At 38.0% G+C, this 15,003-nt stretch overlaps 1 protein-coding gene across 6 annotated transcripts in view; it reads left to right on the top strand.

The window, feature by feature from the left end:
* Nucleotides 1-3,607, top strand: part of APAF1 (apoptotic peptidase activating factor 1) — a 39,309-nt gene extending 35,702 nt beyond the window's left edge. For all 6 annotated transcript variants that reach the window (XM_075151733.1, XM_075151712.1, XM_075151702.1 and 3 more), the window contains one exon: nucleotides 1,974-3,607. In XM_075151733.1, coding sequence (XP_075007834.1) covers nucleotides 1,974-2,117 — 144 coding nt within the window. In that variant the 3' untranslated portion in view covers nucleotides 2,118-3,607. The remainder of the gene's footprint in view (nucleotides 1-1,973) is intronic.
* The last annotated feature ends 11,396 nt before the right edge of the window (nucleotides 3,608-15,003 follow it).

Raw genomic sequence — 15,003 nt, forward strand, 5'->3', positions numbered from 1 at the left:
CCCCCACTCCAACAGGGGTGCCTCTAGGCCCTGAGAGGAGAGTCTGACTCTGTCATCTGTAACCCTCTTTTTGGTAGTTGAAGGCAGAAGTTAGCCGCCTTCTCTTCAGGCTAAACAAATTCAGTGCTCTGTCCCTCCTCTATGACATCTGTTCTAGGTGTCCAGCCATCTCAATGACCATGTGCTGGACTTGCTCCAGTTTGTCAGTGTCTTTCTTGTACAAGGGTGGGGCTCAACACACAGTGACTGAACTGCTGACCTACTTTTTGAATCTAGGAAACTCAGTTTGTCACCTACCTTGTATTCCACCCATCCAGTCTTTACCTCTCCAGTTTGACTATAGCGACACCACGGGAGACCATGTTGAAGGCTTGGCTAATGTCAAGGTTAATCACATCCACTGCTCTTGCCATGCTGTTTGCAGAGCCACCATTAATGTCAATAGAAGTCAGTTGGGTGGTTCAGCATGATTTATCTTTGGTAAATCTGTCCTAGTTGTTCATGGTCACCTTCTTATGCTTCACATGACTTGAAATGGCTTCCAGAAAACCTGTTCCATAATAATCCCAGACACTGGAGTGAAGCTTACTGGTCTGCAGTTCCCAGCATCTTCTTTGCCCTTTGTGAAAATGGGTATGGCATTTTCCTTTTTCCAGTCATTGGGACCAGATTCAATCACCACGTCTTCTCAAAGTATTGTATTTCGACTTTTCTTTCAAGATCTACAGAGGGATATGTATGATGTGCATGAAAGCACACACACACGCACCCTTTTTGCAGGGAGATACTAGTCAGTGAAAGTCTAAAACATTTCAGAAGTTTGGACCTCTAAAAGCTGGACTGAGTTGGATTGTAGAGTTATGTGGAAGATACCTTTAAACAAATGGGTCATCTTATTCATAGATGAGGTGCATCCAGCTATGTGCTGTTGAACTTGCTGTGTGAGTGGTACCCACTGGTACCCCAGCACCCCACACCAGTGGTGGATCATTTATCCACCAACAAAGGTTCAAGAGCTAATTAAGATCCTTTTCCTCCCCCTCCCCCCCCCCACCCCGGGTCTCCATCAAATAACAGACACTTTAGGAAAGGTATTTTTAATCAGAACATTATAGTTGTGTAGTTGCAAATCTGTATTATGCATACAACTGTAATGTTACATATTTCATGAGATGAGTAGCTAAAAAGTAGTAATACCACCTGCTTTTATAGATGATCAAAGCTGAAAGTAATCTGTTTCAATATTTTGCTACTGCATTCAAATGTTGCAAGAATAGAGCATAGACTTCTTATTGGAACAATCAAGTAACAGCTTTGTGCTGCGTTGCATCTGGTTCAATTTTGCATTGGTCTACGGTTTTTCTGACAACTGTGAAATTTCAGTCTACAGTAATGGAGGAAACTGATGGTCGAAGGTTTCTTTGTATTTTTGTTGTTAGTGCTTACTGTGTATTCTAAAAACAAACAAAAAAAAAATTCTAACTTCACTGAGAAAAGGTCTGTCCTGCTAACAAAACTGCAAGTGGTTTCAACAGCGTACGTGATTGATCCTCTTGTGAGTCCAGCTAAGTTTTTAAATCCAGCTATGGTTTCAATTATATTGTCTGGCAATGTGTTTCATGTATACATTTGGTTATATAAAAATACATAATCTTTTAAATTTTGGACATGTTATGGTTTACGTCTATTCATCGCATTTTGTGGTGGGATAGGAGCAGTACCTGAATTTATTATTTTGTATGCTTTCCTGAAACTGAACAGCTTCAGTCTTTTTGAAGTTTCTTTTCATCTGAAAGTCTTATATCTCTAGTAACTGGTCTTAAACATTTTCTACTTAAGATTGCTTGTATTTTTATTTTTAATTCTACCTCTTTGGGGAAAGCTGTCAACTGGGCTTGCCATGCTAAGCCTGTTTATAGAATTTATTCTAAGCTTCCTTCAACTAACTGAAAGTGTGTTGTTATTTTTTATAGTGGTGGAATGTAACTACTGGAGAATCCTTACAAACCTTCTACACAAACGGAACAAACCTCAAGTCAATACACGTGTCCCCTAATTTCAAAGTGTATGTGACTGTTGATAATCTTGGTATTCTTTATGTATTACAGAAGTTGTGATTAATGTGCTGAACACTGCAAAGATAATTCATTTTTTTGAGCTGGAAACAAAATTTTGCTAAATGTTTGTCTGACACTCATTAAGCTGTGAATTATATTTCATTGTTGTATTCATGATGTTTTCATGTGTATTTATGTACATTTATGCATGTTTTTTCAAATGAATTTGCATTTAATCTTGTTTTTAATAAGAGTTATTACAATCCTTAAGTCTTGATTTGCATCTTAAGTATGTTGCTTCCAATTTTGTAAGGAAATTGTATTAAGATTTATTCAAATTAGTTGAAATTAATATTAATAGCAGTGAAGAAATAATAGGAATATAATATTTTGAAATTGTATTTTGTGCTAAGGGTGATGGCTAAACGCTCTCTAGCCATGAACACAACTGTGTAAGATGCAAAAATTTTTTTTTTTTACTTTGATGCAAGGATTTTCATTTAGTACAGAATGGAAAGAATCAGGGACATTGTTTGAAAAATGAAACTAGCTATCTTGGTGCTTGATGTTCAAAACAAATCAAGTAGCTTTCAGTTTACAACAGCAATGCTTCCCACTTGCGGTAAGAACCGTCATGCTTCTAACCTTGTGGAGATAAAGTGCATTGTAATAGATATGAGCTATTCTTATTAAGGGGAACATCTTGAGTCTTGTTTTCTCAAGGCAAGATCTGAAAGGATATTGCAATTGAAGTGGAATAGATTGTGCCACATTTCCAGTCAAAGGACGAGTAGAGCTAACCAGCTAAACTGAGAATGGAAATAGTTTAAAAGCTGTATATTGAAAAATAGAAGAAGGTGTGAATTTTAGTTATTTTTCCTTTTGGAACTAACATTCAGTTTATACTATGGAGACATTTTATTGTCATCAGCTTTGTTTACATGGGATTCTATGCACAGGGATCTCTTGCCTGGTAATATGTGATTTTCTGTTTGGTTTTTTGGGTTTTTTACAATATATTTATAGATTCAATATAAGATTGAAATTTTGACGTTTTGTACTAATTATACTTGACATATCTTTTGTGAATAAATAGATAACAATTTTTCTTAGGTACCTAATCAGTCTTGTTCTAGTAAATTGCCTCTCAACTGCTATGAGCAACTGCACAAGCATTAATATCATGGTTTGCATATTTTTGTAGTTGGCAGTAGAACACTCCATCTAAGTACTTAATTGTAAAAAGTACATTAGCAAGTGTCTCAACTGATACCGAATAATGAAAATCTCACTTTTAGTATTTTTTGTGTGCATTTCAGAAGATTTAATATACATTCTTAGTATTTTCCTGATTTTGACAATCACCAGTTTTTCCTCTTTTTTTAACTTGAAATTCCACCATTTCTAAGGTGCTGTTGAATACGGGTCAGTATAATCAAAGTACTGCTGGCAGAAATGTAAAGAGAAGAAATTCAATAGAAAAAACGTGATGTTTTGTATTCTAAGTATGTACAGCATTCAATAAAGATAATCCAAGCAATATTGGCCAAGTTGTAAATGAATTTGAATTCTTGAATGTTTTTTTTTTTTTTTTACAGGGTAGGAGGGAGGGGGAGTGCTGCCTCTGTTATTGTCTTTTATTGTGGTTTTGTTTTCTATTCTGGTTTTATTTTTTATTATCTAAACATAATGCTGCTTTACAAACTACATCAAAAATACCTTGACAGGTAAGCAACAGTATTAAATACGAGATGGAGGAAAAAGTGAAGAAAGGGAAACTGAAGTCTTGGAACATGTCCTGCAATGTTCGGGACAGAGTCGCTTCTCCTGTCTAGTTTGTACAGACCTCATCAGTGCCCTCCCTGAAGACTGAAGGAGCAGGAAGCTCCTCTCAGCCAGTGTCCCTCGATTGCATAGGCTGTGCTGTCCTTACTGCGCAGGACCACGTTGGTCTGAACTCAGAGACCCAACTAGGTAAAAAGATACAAGATAAATGTTTCACACAAGGAACCAGGGCAGAAAGTTGTCTTTTGTGACAAGGCTAATGAAACTCTGATGATAGGAAAAACTGATCATGGTTTAATGAAGAAAGTGACCTGTGAATGAGTGGCATTCATAGACGATTCCAATTTTGACGCAAGTAGGAAGCAAGAAGCACAGAAGCTTGAAGAAGTGCGAGATAAATAGTGCCTTCTTGAATTATTCTGCAAGAATGACAACACAGCAGCATTACACTTGTTTCTGGAACTGAGGAAGCTGTGCTTCATAGAAGGTGGTGTTAAAGAGTCAGGATGGTTGCATTCATCTGCAAATGGATGGAGTTGGCTGTAAGTCTTTGTAGCTGACGTGGAAGAAGGGAAATAGCAATGAGAAAGTCTGAAGAGCCAAAGAATAGATATGATTCACAGGAAAGGATGACAAAGTTTAAATGAAAAATTGTTAAAATAGGTGCCAACCAAGACAGAACTTCTTTAATTTAAAGTATTTATGAAGGTTAAGGCAGTTTACTGCAATAAAAAATCAAGTCCTGCTGTGTCATCAGGTTTAGCCATTCTCTTTGATGTTAGATGTATTTTAAAGGAAACAAATGAAAGTTTGGCCAGAAGCAATTTTTATGTAGGTTGAACATTAGTGCTTCCATTATCTCTTGTAATGCCAGATCAAATTGAATCAGTCTGCATTCAAATTTAACTAATGAGCATTATCTAGTTCTTTAACTGAAATTATAATATGCTTTTGTGTAAACAATTTTTAGGTACACTTCCTATTAAAAATGCCTATCAGTTTCTGTAGAAGTTCTGAGTCTCTTCACTTTGGCAGTTAGACCTACAGCTCCTTCATAAATCTCTTTTTTTCTCTTTCCTTTATTAACAAGGAATTGTACCCACATGCAATACAGCTGCTCAAGAGGATGCTTTAAATTGCCTTGAATTCTACCATTCCTTTAACTACAGTGTTCCCCTTCCCCCTCTCTTATCTTACACAGTTGTTTGAAATGGAACTATGCAGTTATTGCCTGAGGTTTTTCCATGTAAAGGTTTATAGATCTCTTGTAGTGCTGGAGCGCGTGGGTAGAGCTGGAACAGGTAACCTGTTGCCAGTAGAGGAACATCCTCCACCCCAAAATTATTCTGCCTCCCCTAAAAATGATGCAGTTAAACTCCCTGTTACAGAATGCTGTGCAAATTGCTGATTTTTTTCCCAATTTTTCATTTAGTGAAGTCTCTGTATGGGACCCTGTTCCCCAGGCTGTATCTAGGTACAACAGAGCGTGTGTCCTCGTCTCTGCTCTCCTGAGGTGTTTTACAGAAGCTGATGCCTTTGCAGGTTTCAGGGGAAAGCCAGGCTGAGAAAGCAGTCTGACTCAGGGGATGTCTTCTTGTCCTCCTGGAAGAGAACATTGCAGGGAGGCCACTCTGCCCCATCTTCAAGAAGCCCGTAAATCCAGAATACTGGTAGGTCACAGAGAATTCAGGTATGTTCTTCCAAATGCTAGCAGAACGTGAACCCTTTACCGAGCTGTTCGGTTGCCCTTTCTCCTTCATAGCAAGTACAGATGCCATGGCAATGCCAAGGAGTGCCAAAGTCAGCCTGGTGGCCGAGAGGTGCTTTCAGGTATTTCCCTCTGATAGCACACACTCGGCTGTATTTGTCCACATGTTGCTTTCTTCCTCCTTCTGTCTACTCCGAAGCCACAAATTTATTTGGGCTCATAGATGGTGTTGATGATGCCCAAGAGCTCTGAGGACTTGGGATGCCTTATTTCTGTTGTGATTTCTGTTGTGAAGAGGAGAAGCCAAATGAACCTTACTGTTTGGAGAACAGGGAGTGTGCCAGCTACTCGGAACAGTGTGATTTTTGTGCTCAATTTCCCTTTGCTCTTTCAAGCTAGGAGTGGGACACAATCACTGGCTCCGCCAACGTGCAATAAGATGTTAAGCTGAGACCAGGCTTGTTTGTGGCATGAACTCCGCAGTAGGTTGACCTATATTTTTCAGCACTTCCAAAGCTGCTGTGCAGTCTGCTGCTATCCACGTCTTTGCGTGTTGGTAGGAGGTTTTTTGGGGGGGTGGGGAGAGCTGGGTTTGGAGGAGTGTGTCAGCTTTTCTTGGATTTTGAGGGTTTTTTTTTTCCAAATGAACTTACTGCACACCTTTCTTCTAAGGGGGCTTTTTATGAGAAACCTTGTAACGAGATTTAATAGAGGCCTAAGCTGGGCTGTTAGGCTGCATCCTAAAAGATCCAGTGAGTATAAAAGAGTAAGATTTTGAGTCTGCATGTGTTAGGGACAACTTCAGCACTTCCTGCATCATCTCCTGCAGTTACGCTTGTGGGACGTAGCACAACTGTGTGATAGTTGGACTAGTTGAACTATTTAAGTGGCATGCCTGTGTTTATTCAGAAGGATGAGAAAGCTCAGGTATCTTGTAAGTGTTTCAATAGGCAGTTTCCCTCTTGGGGCCTGACTGTTTACAGAACAAATTAGCTTCCTGTGCTTGTTTCCATTTAGCAAACCATACATTGTACGTGTAACAAGTGCTCCAAGAACAGTTAGATTCAAGTCCTTCAGGCTAGAGAGGATTCTTGTTCCGTACTCAAGAGGGATCATCTGGGTACTGACACAATTAGATGCCACAGTTAAGACTCTGTGTGTTTATGTGTGTGGTATTTTTCATTTCTTCTATTTACTTCTTTCAGTTTATTTGTGTCCCTCTCTGATTTTTTTTTTTAGCTTTGTCCAGTTTCTCTAATAACGTATGAACTCAGATGAATTTTGAAAATCATGTTTAAAATGACTCAAAATGAGGCAAAGACAAATTTGCCCGATTCAGCTGTGTAAAAGTAAATATGATGCTATTTAGGTAAAGCATGTGTTATTTCTAATGCATAAATGCACACAAAGTATGCTTAATATTTAAAAAAATGGTGTTTTATATTACTCGCATTTCTAAAGCAATAGGCTTTTTTAATTGTTCTCTACTAATTGTATAGCAAATTTCATTGCTATAGATAACGAGTACTTTCTAGCAAATGAGAGCAGGGATTTCCCGTAGTTCTAAAAGTCACATTATTTGTCTGTAATATTCTCCAAAGATAGTAATAACTGGTCCATACTCCTCTTCCTCACTAGAGTCAATATTCAGATTTATGTGTACTAAGACTTTGTAGCCTCCTGGCTCAAACTCTTACTCCAGTGCTAAGAAATCTTAGTCTTGTTTTGAGAACAAGTTTTCCAGTCCCAGAGACACAATGACGGGGACATTTCTTTCTGCACTTCCCAGTTAGAACCACTAAAACTCACCTTTTAATACTGTGATCAGTATTTGCTGTTGTTTATAAGCCCCTTGGCAGAAGTAGTGTAGGAAAAAAAAGATTAAGGAAACACTGAAAAATATACTTTTGGTTTAACAGCACTGCAATAATGCATGAGAGGAATGGTGTATTTTTAATATGAGATTTGGAAATGCTTGAAGTTTTGTCTTTTTAATAGTTTTTAGTTCGTGGTGTGGGTGTGGTTTTGTGGTTTTTTTGTTTTTTAAAATTTTAGTAGAGAATAGATGAACAGTCATAGGCATAGGCCAGTGGAAATCTGTCTCTAAATACAGATCAAACATTTTGCTTTAAAGAATCCAATCTGAAGCCAATAGTCATGTCCTGATGGTTAAGCACTCAGCATCTAGACAGTAATGTAAGATATACTTATGTAAGTTGGTAGCTCCTAAATTTTTCAATGTATTTGTGTGACCTCTTACAATGTGCTGTGGAGTTTATTTATATTCAGTACAGGATAGCAATTATGCATTTTGTATTTCCAGCTGTACAAATGAGATTGAAGGAAATGTGTGAAAGGGGTCTTATCAATATCTGACTTAAACTTCAGAACTGGGAAATGTGAGGAGGAACAGTTTCAAAGAGTTTGAACAGATTAAATGTTGGTTAAATTTTACCTCTATTTGAATATATGTTTAACAATAGCAAGAAAGAAGGTCACCTGAGTGCATCTAAATTTTCAAAGCATTTAAAGAAATGTTTTAAACACCTTGCAGATGTTGCACTCTCAATTTCTCAAAGCCAAACAGTTGTGGTTTTGTCCACTCTAAAAATTATAGAGCAGATAGTATTTTTTTTTTTCTTTCTACAGTATCAAGGATTCAGCTACTTAAATTGCTGTTCTGACTCAGCAGCTGGTTTTTCATAGTCTGGAGCACTGGGTTTGAGGTAGTTCTTCTGGGTACACGTTCATTCAAAAAGAAGAATGGCCAAACTGGATCTGTGGAAGAGTAGGTTGTTTTTTCACTGCAAGATTGTAACAGTGAATACCTGCCAGAGACAGGTACAATTCAACTGAACTACACATGACCTGGAATTTTCTTCATAGCATATCTTAAGCATTTAAATTTGGTTAAAAGTATATTAAACACAGCAGATGGCAATAAGCTAAAAGTCTACCAATTTGATTGTTTTATCGCCTTTTTCCAGAAATACCTTTGTTCAAAGGGTTAAACTTTTGCTTATGGTAGACATGGAAAGAAAAGTCTATTCCTTGAAGTTAAGGTCTATTTTTCCTCTTAAACTTCTACTAGCTATGGAGCTCTACACTTTGCAGTTTCTCAAGCTGCTTTACCCACCATTACATCTTGTATTTAGTCTTTAGTTACTATTGTCAACCTGCTTTCAAATGGGGGGTTCCACTGTTTGGGGTTCTAGCACTGACGTTAGGGGAAGATTTGCTGGAGCAAAGTTGTACTTCAATATCCTTTCTTTTATCACAAAGTGTCTCTGTGGAATGGAGCATTTTCTCGATTTGTGTTCTGGATCTCTCTGGCTTCTTCAGATGTATTAGTGGAAAAAAAGAATGATCTTTAACAAGCTGTTAGATAAGTGTATTATGCATCATATTGCTTTTTTTGCTAAGATGCGAATCTAGGAAATTAAGATCACTAATTCTCTAAATTCTCTAAAAATTATAATCTTTCCTATTTTTTTTATTTTTAGTTTGCATACAAATTACATCTCCTGCTTTTCAAAAATTAAACCACAGTGCCTCCAGCTCATGCAGCTTTTACCTCCATTTTGCATTACTTATTTTGCTCCTTATTTGAGTTCTGTCATGGGTTAGAAATTATTTTAGGATAATACTATGTATCTGTCCATGTGTTTGTTTTGTTATTCCGGAACCTATCTGGAAAATGACAATTTGACCACAGTGAATACTTTGAAAGTTAGCAGCAAATACAAGAGGTCTTAACTTTGATATATTCTCCTTTCTCACAAAAGCAAAGTGGATGTCTAAATTGGAATGGACAACTATGACTAGTGAGGGGCTTTGAGCTTGGGTGCCTTGTGTTTTGAATGTGTTTTGTGCAGCATTTGAGTTCTCACAAAGTGGTTTTCCCGACTGAAATGACTGTACTATTTTTTGCTATTTTTAGGGTGACTGTCCATTCATGGCTGCTGAGATTCCTCGAAGGGAAAAATTGGAAGTTCCTAAACACAGTGAAAACTTCAAAGCGAGAACAGCTGAATTAGGGATCGTAACTCAAGGACTTGGCCCAAATGGAAGGACTGCAAAAATTCTTCCCCAGAGGAAGTAAAGACAAAATTATAAGTGATTGCAGCCAGCGATCAGTAGCACAGATAATGCAGTGGCAGTGGCACGTTAAAGGTAAAGGTGTAATTATAACAGTGGTGGTTGTACAGTAACTGATAGAAACAGTACTTTTTTTTAACAGTTAAATGCTTTTTGCTTTCCATTTGAAACACAAGGTTTGCTCTTGTGTGTTCTTGGACATGGCTTTTTCTTCCTCTAAGCCAGTTTTAGAGGCTATTTTGAATAGGATATTCAAATAATTCTGGCATTTTTCCTTAAGAACTGAGTAGAGTTTGAAAACTGGGTACGTTAATCACCCTTGCCTTTCAGAATTGTTTTTTCCCAACAGATTCTTGCCACGTTAAACATGTGAAGCCATATAACAAACATTTCGGTAATCAGGCCAACATAAAGTACTCATAAATTATCACCAGGCAGCTCTAAATCTGTCATAAATTCTTACTGACTTGTTCACAGGAATGTTTATGTAATTGAAAGAAAATATAGAGAGGAAGTTAAGTCTCCTTTTTACAAGTTAAATCAACTATAGCGAGATGAAAAACACCCACACACTTGGCTTTGGATCAGCGGAGACAGTCTTGAAAAGTAAACCGTTATGAAATCTTAATTATGAAATCAAATTATGAAAGCAAATTCAAGGTGTAAAAATTAGCAGTTTTCCAGGTGTCACCAATTGCACTCTGCTTGCATATTCCTTGTATAACAGGATATCACCTTGGTCAGGGAGGTACAGATTTGGAATCATTCCAGCAAAACAATTTTTGGCATAGCTGGGAACATAGATGTCATGTAGGATGTGTTAAAGCTGGGAATCATTGAAAGGGGTCCAAGGAGTCACAGTTCTGCAGATGTGAGAAAAAAAAAACAAAAACAAAACTACCAAAAAACCCATGGAATGAGAGGCTATCTTACATGACATCCCTTAAAAAGAGGTGTAGAAGCTGCAGTGAAACACAGATAAATATATTAGGAGATAGTTATGATATTTTAGAGTGCAAATTACAAAGTAAAGTATAATAGCAACTGGTAGGGGTTTGTGCACCAATGAATGAAATATTGACGAGCAAAGTAAACGAGAGGTCATTTAGTATTAAGCCTATGCAATTAACAAAAAGCTGTTTATTCCATTGATCACAATAACACAGTTGTGAAATATGATGTTGGAAAGACCGAATATTTTGAATATATTAATCACAGGGATAGGAAGTTTATGATCTTAACAGAACAGGGGGCAAGGATGCATTTGTTCAAACTAAAGAATTTTGAATTAGCAAGTACAAACAATAAATAGCCAAATGCCTGAGATGGATAAGATGAAGTGTCCTTTGAATCATGCCTGGTAAAATTCATCACATCTTGAAAAAATGAGAAATTTCTAAAGGACTGTGAAGCATGACAGTTCTGGTGTTTTGAAAGAGGTGCCCAAGGCAACTATTGACCTGAAGGCAGTCCTGAGTAAAATAGTGGAATGGCAGATTTAGGGTTATATGGAAAAGTAGAGGCTACTCTGAACATCACAGCATTTTTCTAGGTGTTGCTGATTGTTGTGGTTTTATGAGAGACTGGTTTCATCAAACTTTGCTGACAGATTTCTAATTGTTTTGCTTGTGTGGTTTTTTTGTTGTTTGTTTGTTTGTTTGTTTTTAACCTGTCTGTGTCAATACATGAACTTTGGATTTCTTTAGGGAATTTGATTCACTATCACACAGCATCATTTTGATTTAAAAGAGCTTCTATTCCACAGCACCAGTAGAGAACATATTAGATGGATTAAAATATTGGTCACATTATTTGTACAATTTTATTTAATGTTTTTGTCCATGATCTATAAAACCTTTGATGATGAAGCTGCAGATGATATAAATTGGCTAAAGAGTGAATTGCAAGAATAAGTAGCTATCACAGTATGATGCATGTCTGCTTTCAACATCCAACAGCATGTTTTGTTACCTTATGGACAAAGTGTATCTTTGTCATACATAGTGAACTTAAGAATGCCAGTGAGACCATCTTGAAAACGGCGGTGTGGAAATGAAAGCGGATGGTATCATCCATACAAACTCCAAAGTGTCTGCAGTGGTACATAAACAGGGCCTGTGGGTACATAAAAAAAAAAAATCTATCTTGATGGAGTGAGGAAGTCCTTCATTAATAAGACACCAGCTGGAGTAGTGCATATAGCTCTGGTATTTGTATTTCAGGGACAAAATGGATTCAACCAGAATTTAGAAGAGGACCACAAAAAGTGACCCAAGGGCTGGGCAAAAGTCTTGCAGCGTAAAGTTTGGATTGAATTGGAGAGAAGGCTGAGAAGTGACGTATTTGTGAGGTGGAGAGAGGCAGGACATTTCAGCCTTGCTGACAAAAGAATAACAAGTTCTACTGGCTGGAAGAAAAAAACACCGTGTAAAATCATGTAAAGCAAGGGAATTAGTTCTTAATTTCTACTTCTTTAGGCAAAACTGAGTCCAAACAAACGTCTCAGAAAAACATACAGTTTCTACTTAAATGCTCCCAGCTGTTCTGTGTGCTTCAAATGTTATGGATTATTATAAAGCTAAGATCTTTATTCTCTTCCTTTGCATGTCTCACCTAAAAATAGGTACAGAAAGGAACTTAAGAGACCCTCTGACAAAGTTCCTTGTCTCAGGGCTGCATAGTCTATGCTAGGAGAGGGACTGTAGTGAAACACTAAGATTCAGGGGGTTTGTTGGTCACTTGTGGATCTGGAAGAACTTCATTCTTGTATTGTATAATTTGACCTTTAAATCTTTCCACCTTCCTTTGAGATTGGCCACGTTAGGATGTGCAGTATTGAACACAAGTGAGCTGTGCCTTCAGGTGCGACAGGTATTCATCTTTTTGTTTTCCTAGCAATCACTTCAATTTCCTAGGTGATTCCTGAAGCTTGAAGCATGTATAGCTGAGTGAAACGTAATGGCTGTGATAGAGAGATGGCCATGGTGAATGATCTAACATCTCTTCATATTAACCTCCAATCATATACAGCATTCCCAGATACTAGGAGGTTTCAGTAGATTCACTCAATTGCCCTTGATTCTGCAGCCTCGCAATTATCATTATCCAATAATCACAAGCACTGCATCCAACATATCATTAAAATTAGTGTAGTCTATTTCTTTTTTCCTCATGGTGTCACTACAGGATAAAGTTAATGCTCTTTGGGTATTCTCTACACTGGAACGTATTTCCATTTCCTCTGTCTCATCCTGAATTTCTGGGTTTTCTAATACTTGTTTAGAAAAGATGATAACAAATATACTGCCTTCAAATCTGAACATGTTCTCTCAATCATTGACCCATCCTTAACATTGTGCGTGAATTTTTCATCTTGTTTTCTAAAAGGATTTAATGTTAGAATAAATTTAGCTTTGGATATAAGGGTCTGGAGAATTTGAGCAGTTCTTCTAATGACTTGAAGGTAGGAATTGCCATGTTTAAAAAAATGACAAAAAGGCATGTATCTTACAATTAAGTGAGCTTATGACGTTAAATCTGTGATATATTTTCCAAGTGTGAGGAAGAGGTCTAAGGCCCTCAGTTTCTATCTAAGCTTCACTTTTTCTTATGTGGTTGTAAAGTGTTTTGAAATCAGCTTTCTTGATTGACAGAAAAAGTAGTTTTCTTTTCCAAGCACTTGGTGGCAAGAGTAGACAGAGAGAATTTTGTTTTGTTTACATACCGACAGCATTTTTGTCTGTCTAGTTGTTACCATTTTACCCAGACCCACATTCTCAAAGAGATCTAGATGCCCGACTTCCACAGCGAAAGAGTGAAAGATGTGGCCCTAGCAAATGCACAGAAATGTTAACTAGGACGGAAGAGAAATTTGCTTGTGGTATTGTAGAAGAGTGGGAGCCAGGCATGGAGGTGCCGTTTCCCATTCCTGCGTTTGGAGCATATCCTTCCTGAAAGGCAAGGACCATAGGCCATTTCCCTGATTTCCCTTTTCTGCCTCTTCAGTAGGACAGCGGTGTTTGGGCTGGTTGCGTTCAGGACTGTAATGCGGACGAGTGTGACTTCCTAGTCCGTAGGAAGGAAATCATCCACCAGTTCCACAAAATCTATGTCCTAGTGTGAACTCTGGCTGGAAGTCAATCTTGTATGTTTGTTTCGGTTATCTGAGCTTGTGATCAGCCTCTGTCTAGCTTGGGTTATCAGCTCACAGGTGTGAAAGTTAACTAGAACCAGTGTATTCAAGGGTGGACTTGATAGCAGTATGGTCAGTTTGCTAATTTAGCAAAGAAGTTGATTCACCTAAGCAAGTTATAGAGCACTAAACAGTTACAGAGCTTTTCAGTAGAAGCCTGAGCATTATCCCCCTGTGCTTTCCAGTGAGCTGAAAATCCTGTCAATATTTCCTGCAAGTTAAAAGTCCTTTTTTCTCCCGCTCTCTTCAGCTGGTCTTTTTACATGACATAAGGGATATCCCTCTCCTTAGATAAGTGCCCACATCTAAATATTGTCTCTAATCCTTATGCCATGTCTTTCACTTACATGCTTGTCACTGCCACACAGTTCCTCCGTCGAGTCAATTGTTCTTTGGGCTGGTAGTTTGGAGACAGTTGAAGTTACTATTTCTAGACTCTTGTCTTGATGACATCTTAGACATCATCCTCCAGTGAAGTGTGAAGTGAGACAGCTGAACAGCACATATTGAAAGAAATCTAGAGCAAAATTGAATGAGAGTTCTGCACATGGCATAAACTGCCTGTTTTAATCTAGAATGGAAGCTATAAACTATTTCACAGTTGGATGTGAAAGTTTATTAGTTGTCTAGCATGCTGCTTTCTTTTCCAAAGGACCGACACAACCTTCTTCACAACCTGCTAATTCTCTTCCCAGTGGTCACCATTCCATGGCCATGCCAGTTTTTGATGCTGAGGTGTTGGCTTCAAACTGAAGGCATATGTAACATCGTGGTTCTGCAGGAGAAGCAGCCTCTCATAAGCTTACTGGCAGAATACCAGAACCAGGTATGCCGAGTGTCTCCTCCTGCCAGCTGTGAGCAGTAGCTCCTCTGGCTTTTAATAAACACCAGGCCAGGTTGGAGGAGTCACCATGTCCAGCCTGAAATGCAACATCTACTTTAAGAAAACCTCCACCTCCTCAACACAGAATTTCCCTGTTGTTTCCTCAGGAGTTTCTCCAGCCTTTAAGCCTTCTCCTAGCAGCAGCTTTTTTACCTGGCATATTAGAGACCTCACTACCCAAATAATTCTCAAAATCCTTTGTCACCCACACTTACCTCATTTTGATTCCAGTTTCATTATCTTCTCATGTCAAATGCAATCTACTTCCATATCACCTCTC

This window comes from Calonectris borealis, chromosome 1 (assembly GCF_964195595.1).
Source record: "Calonectris borealis chromosome 1, bCalBor7.hap1.2, whole genome shotgun sequence".
Lineage (NCBI taxonomy): Eukaryota > Metazoa > Chordata > Aves > Procellariiformes > Procellariidae > Calonectris > Calonectris borealis.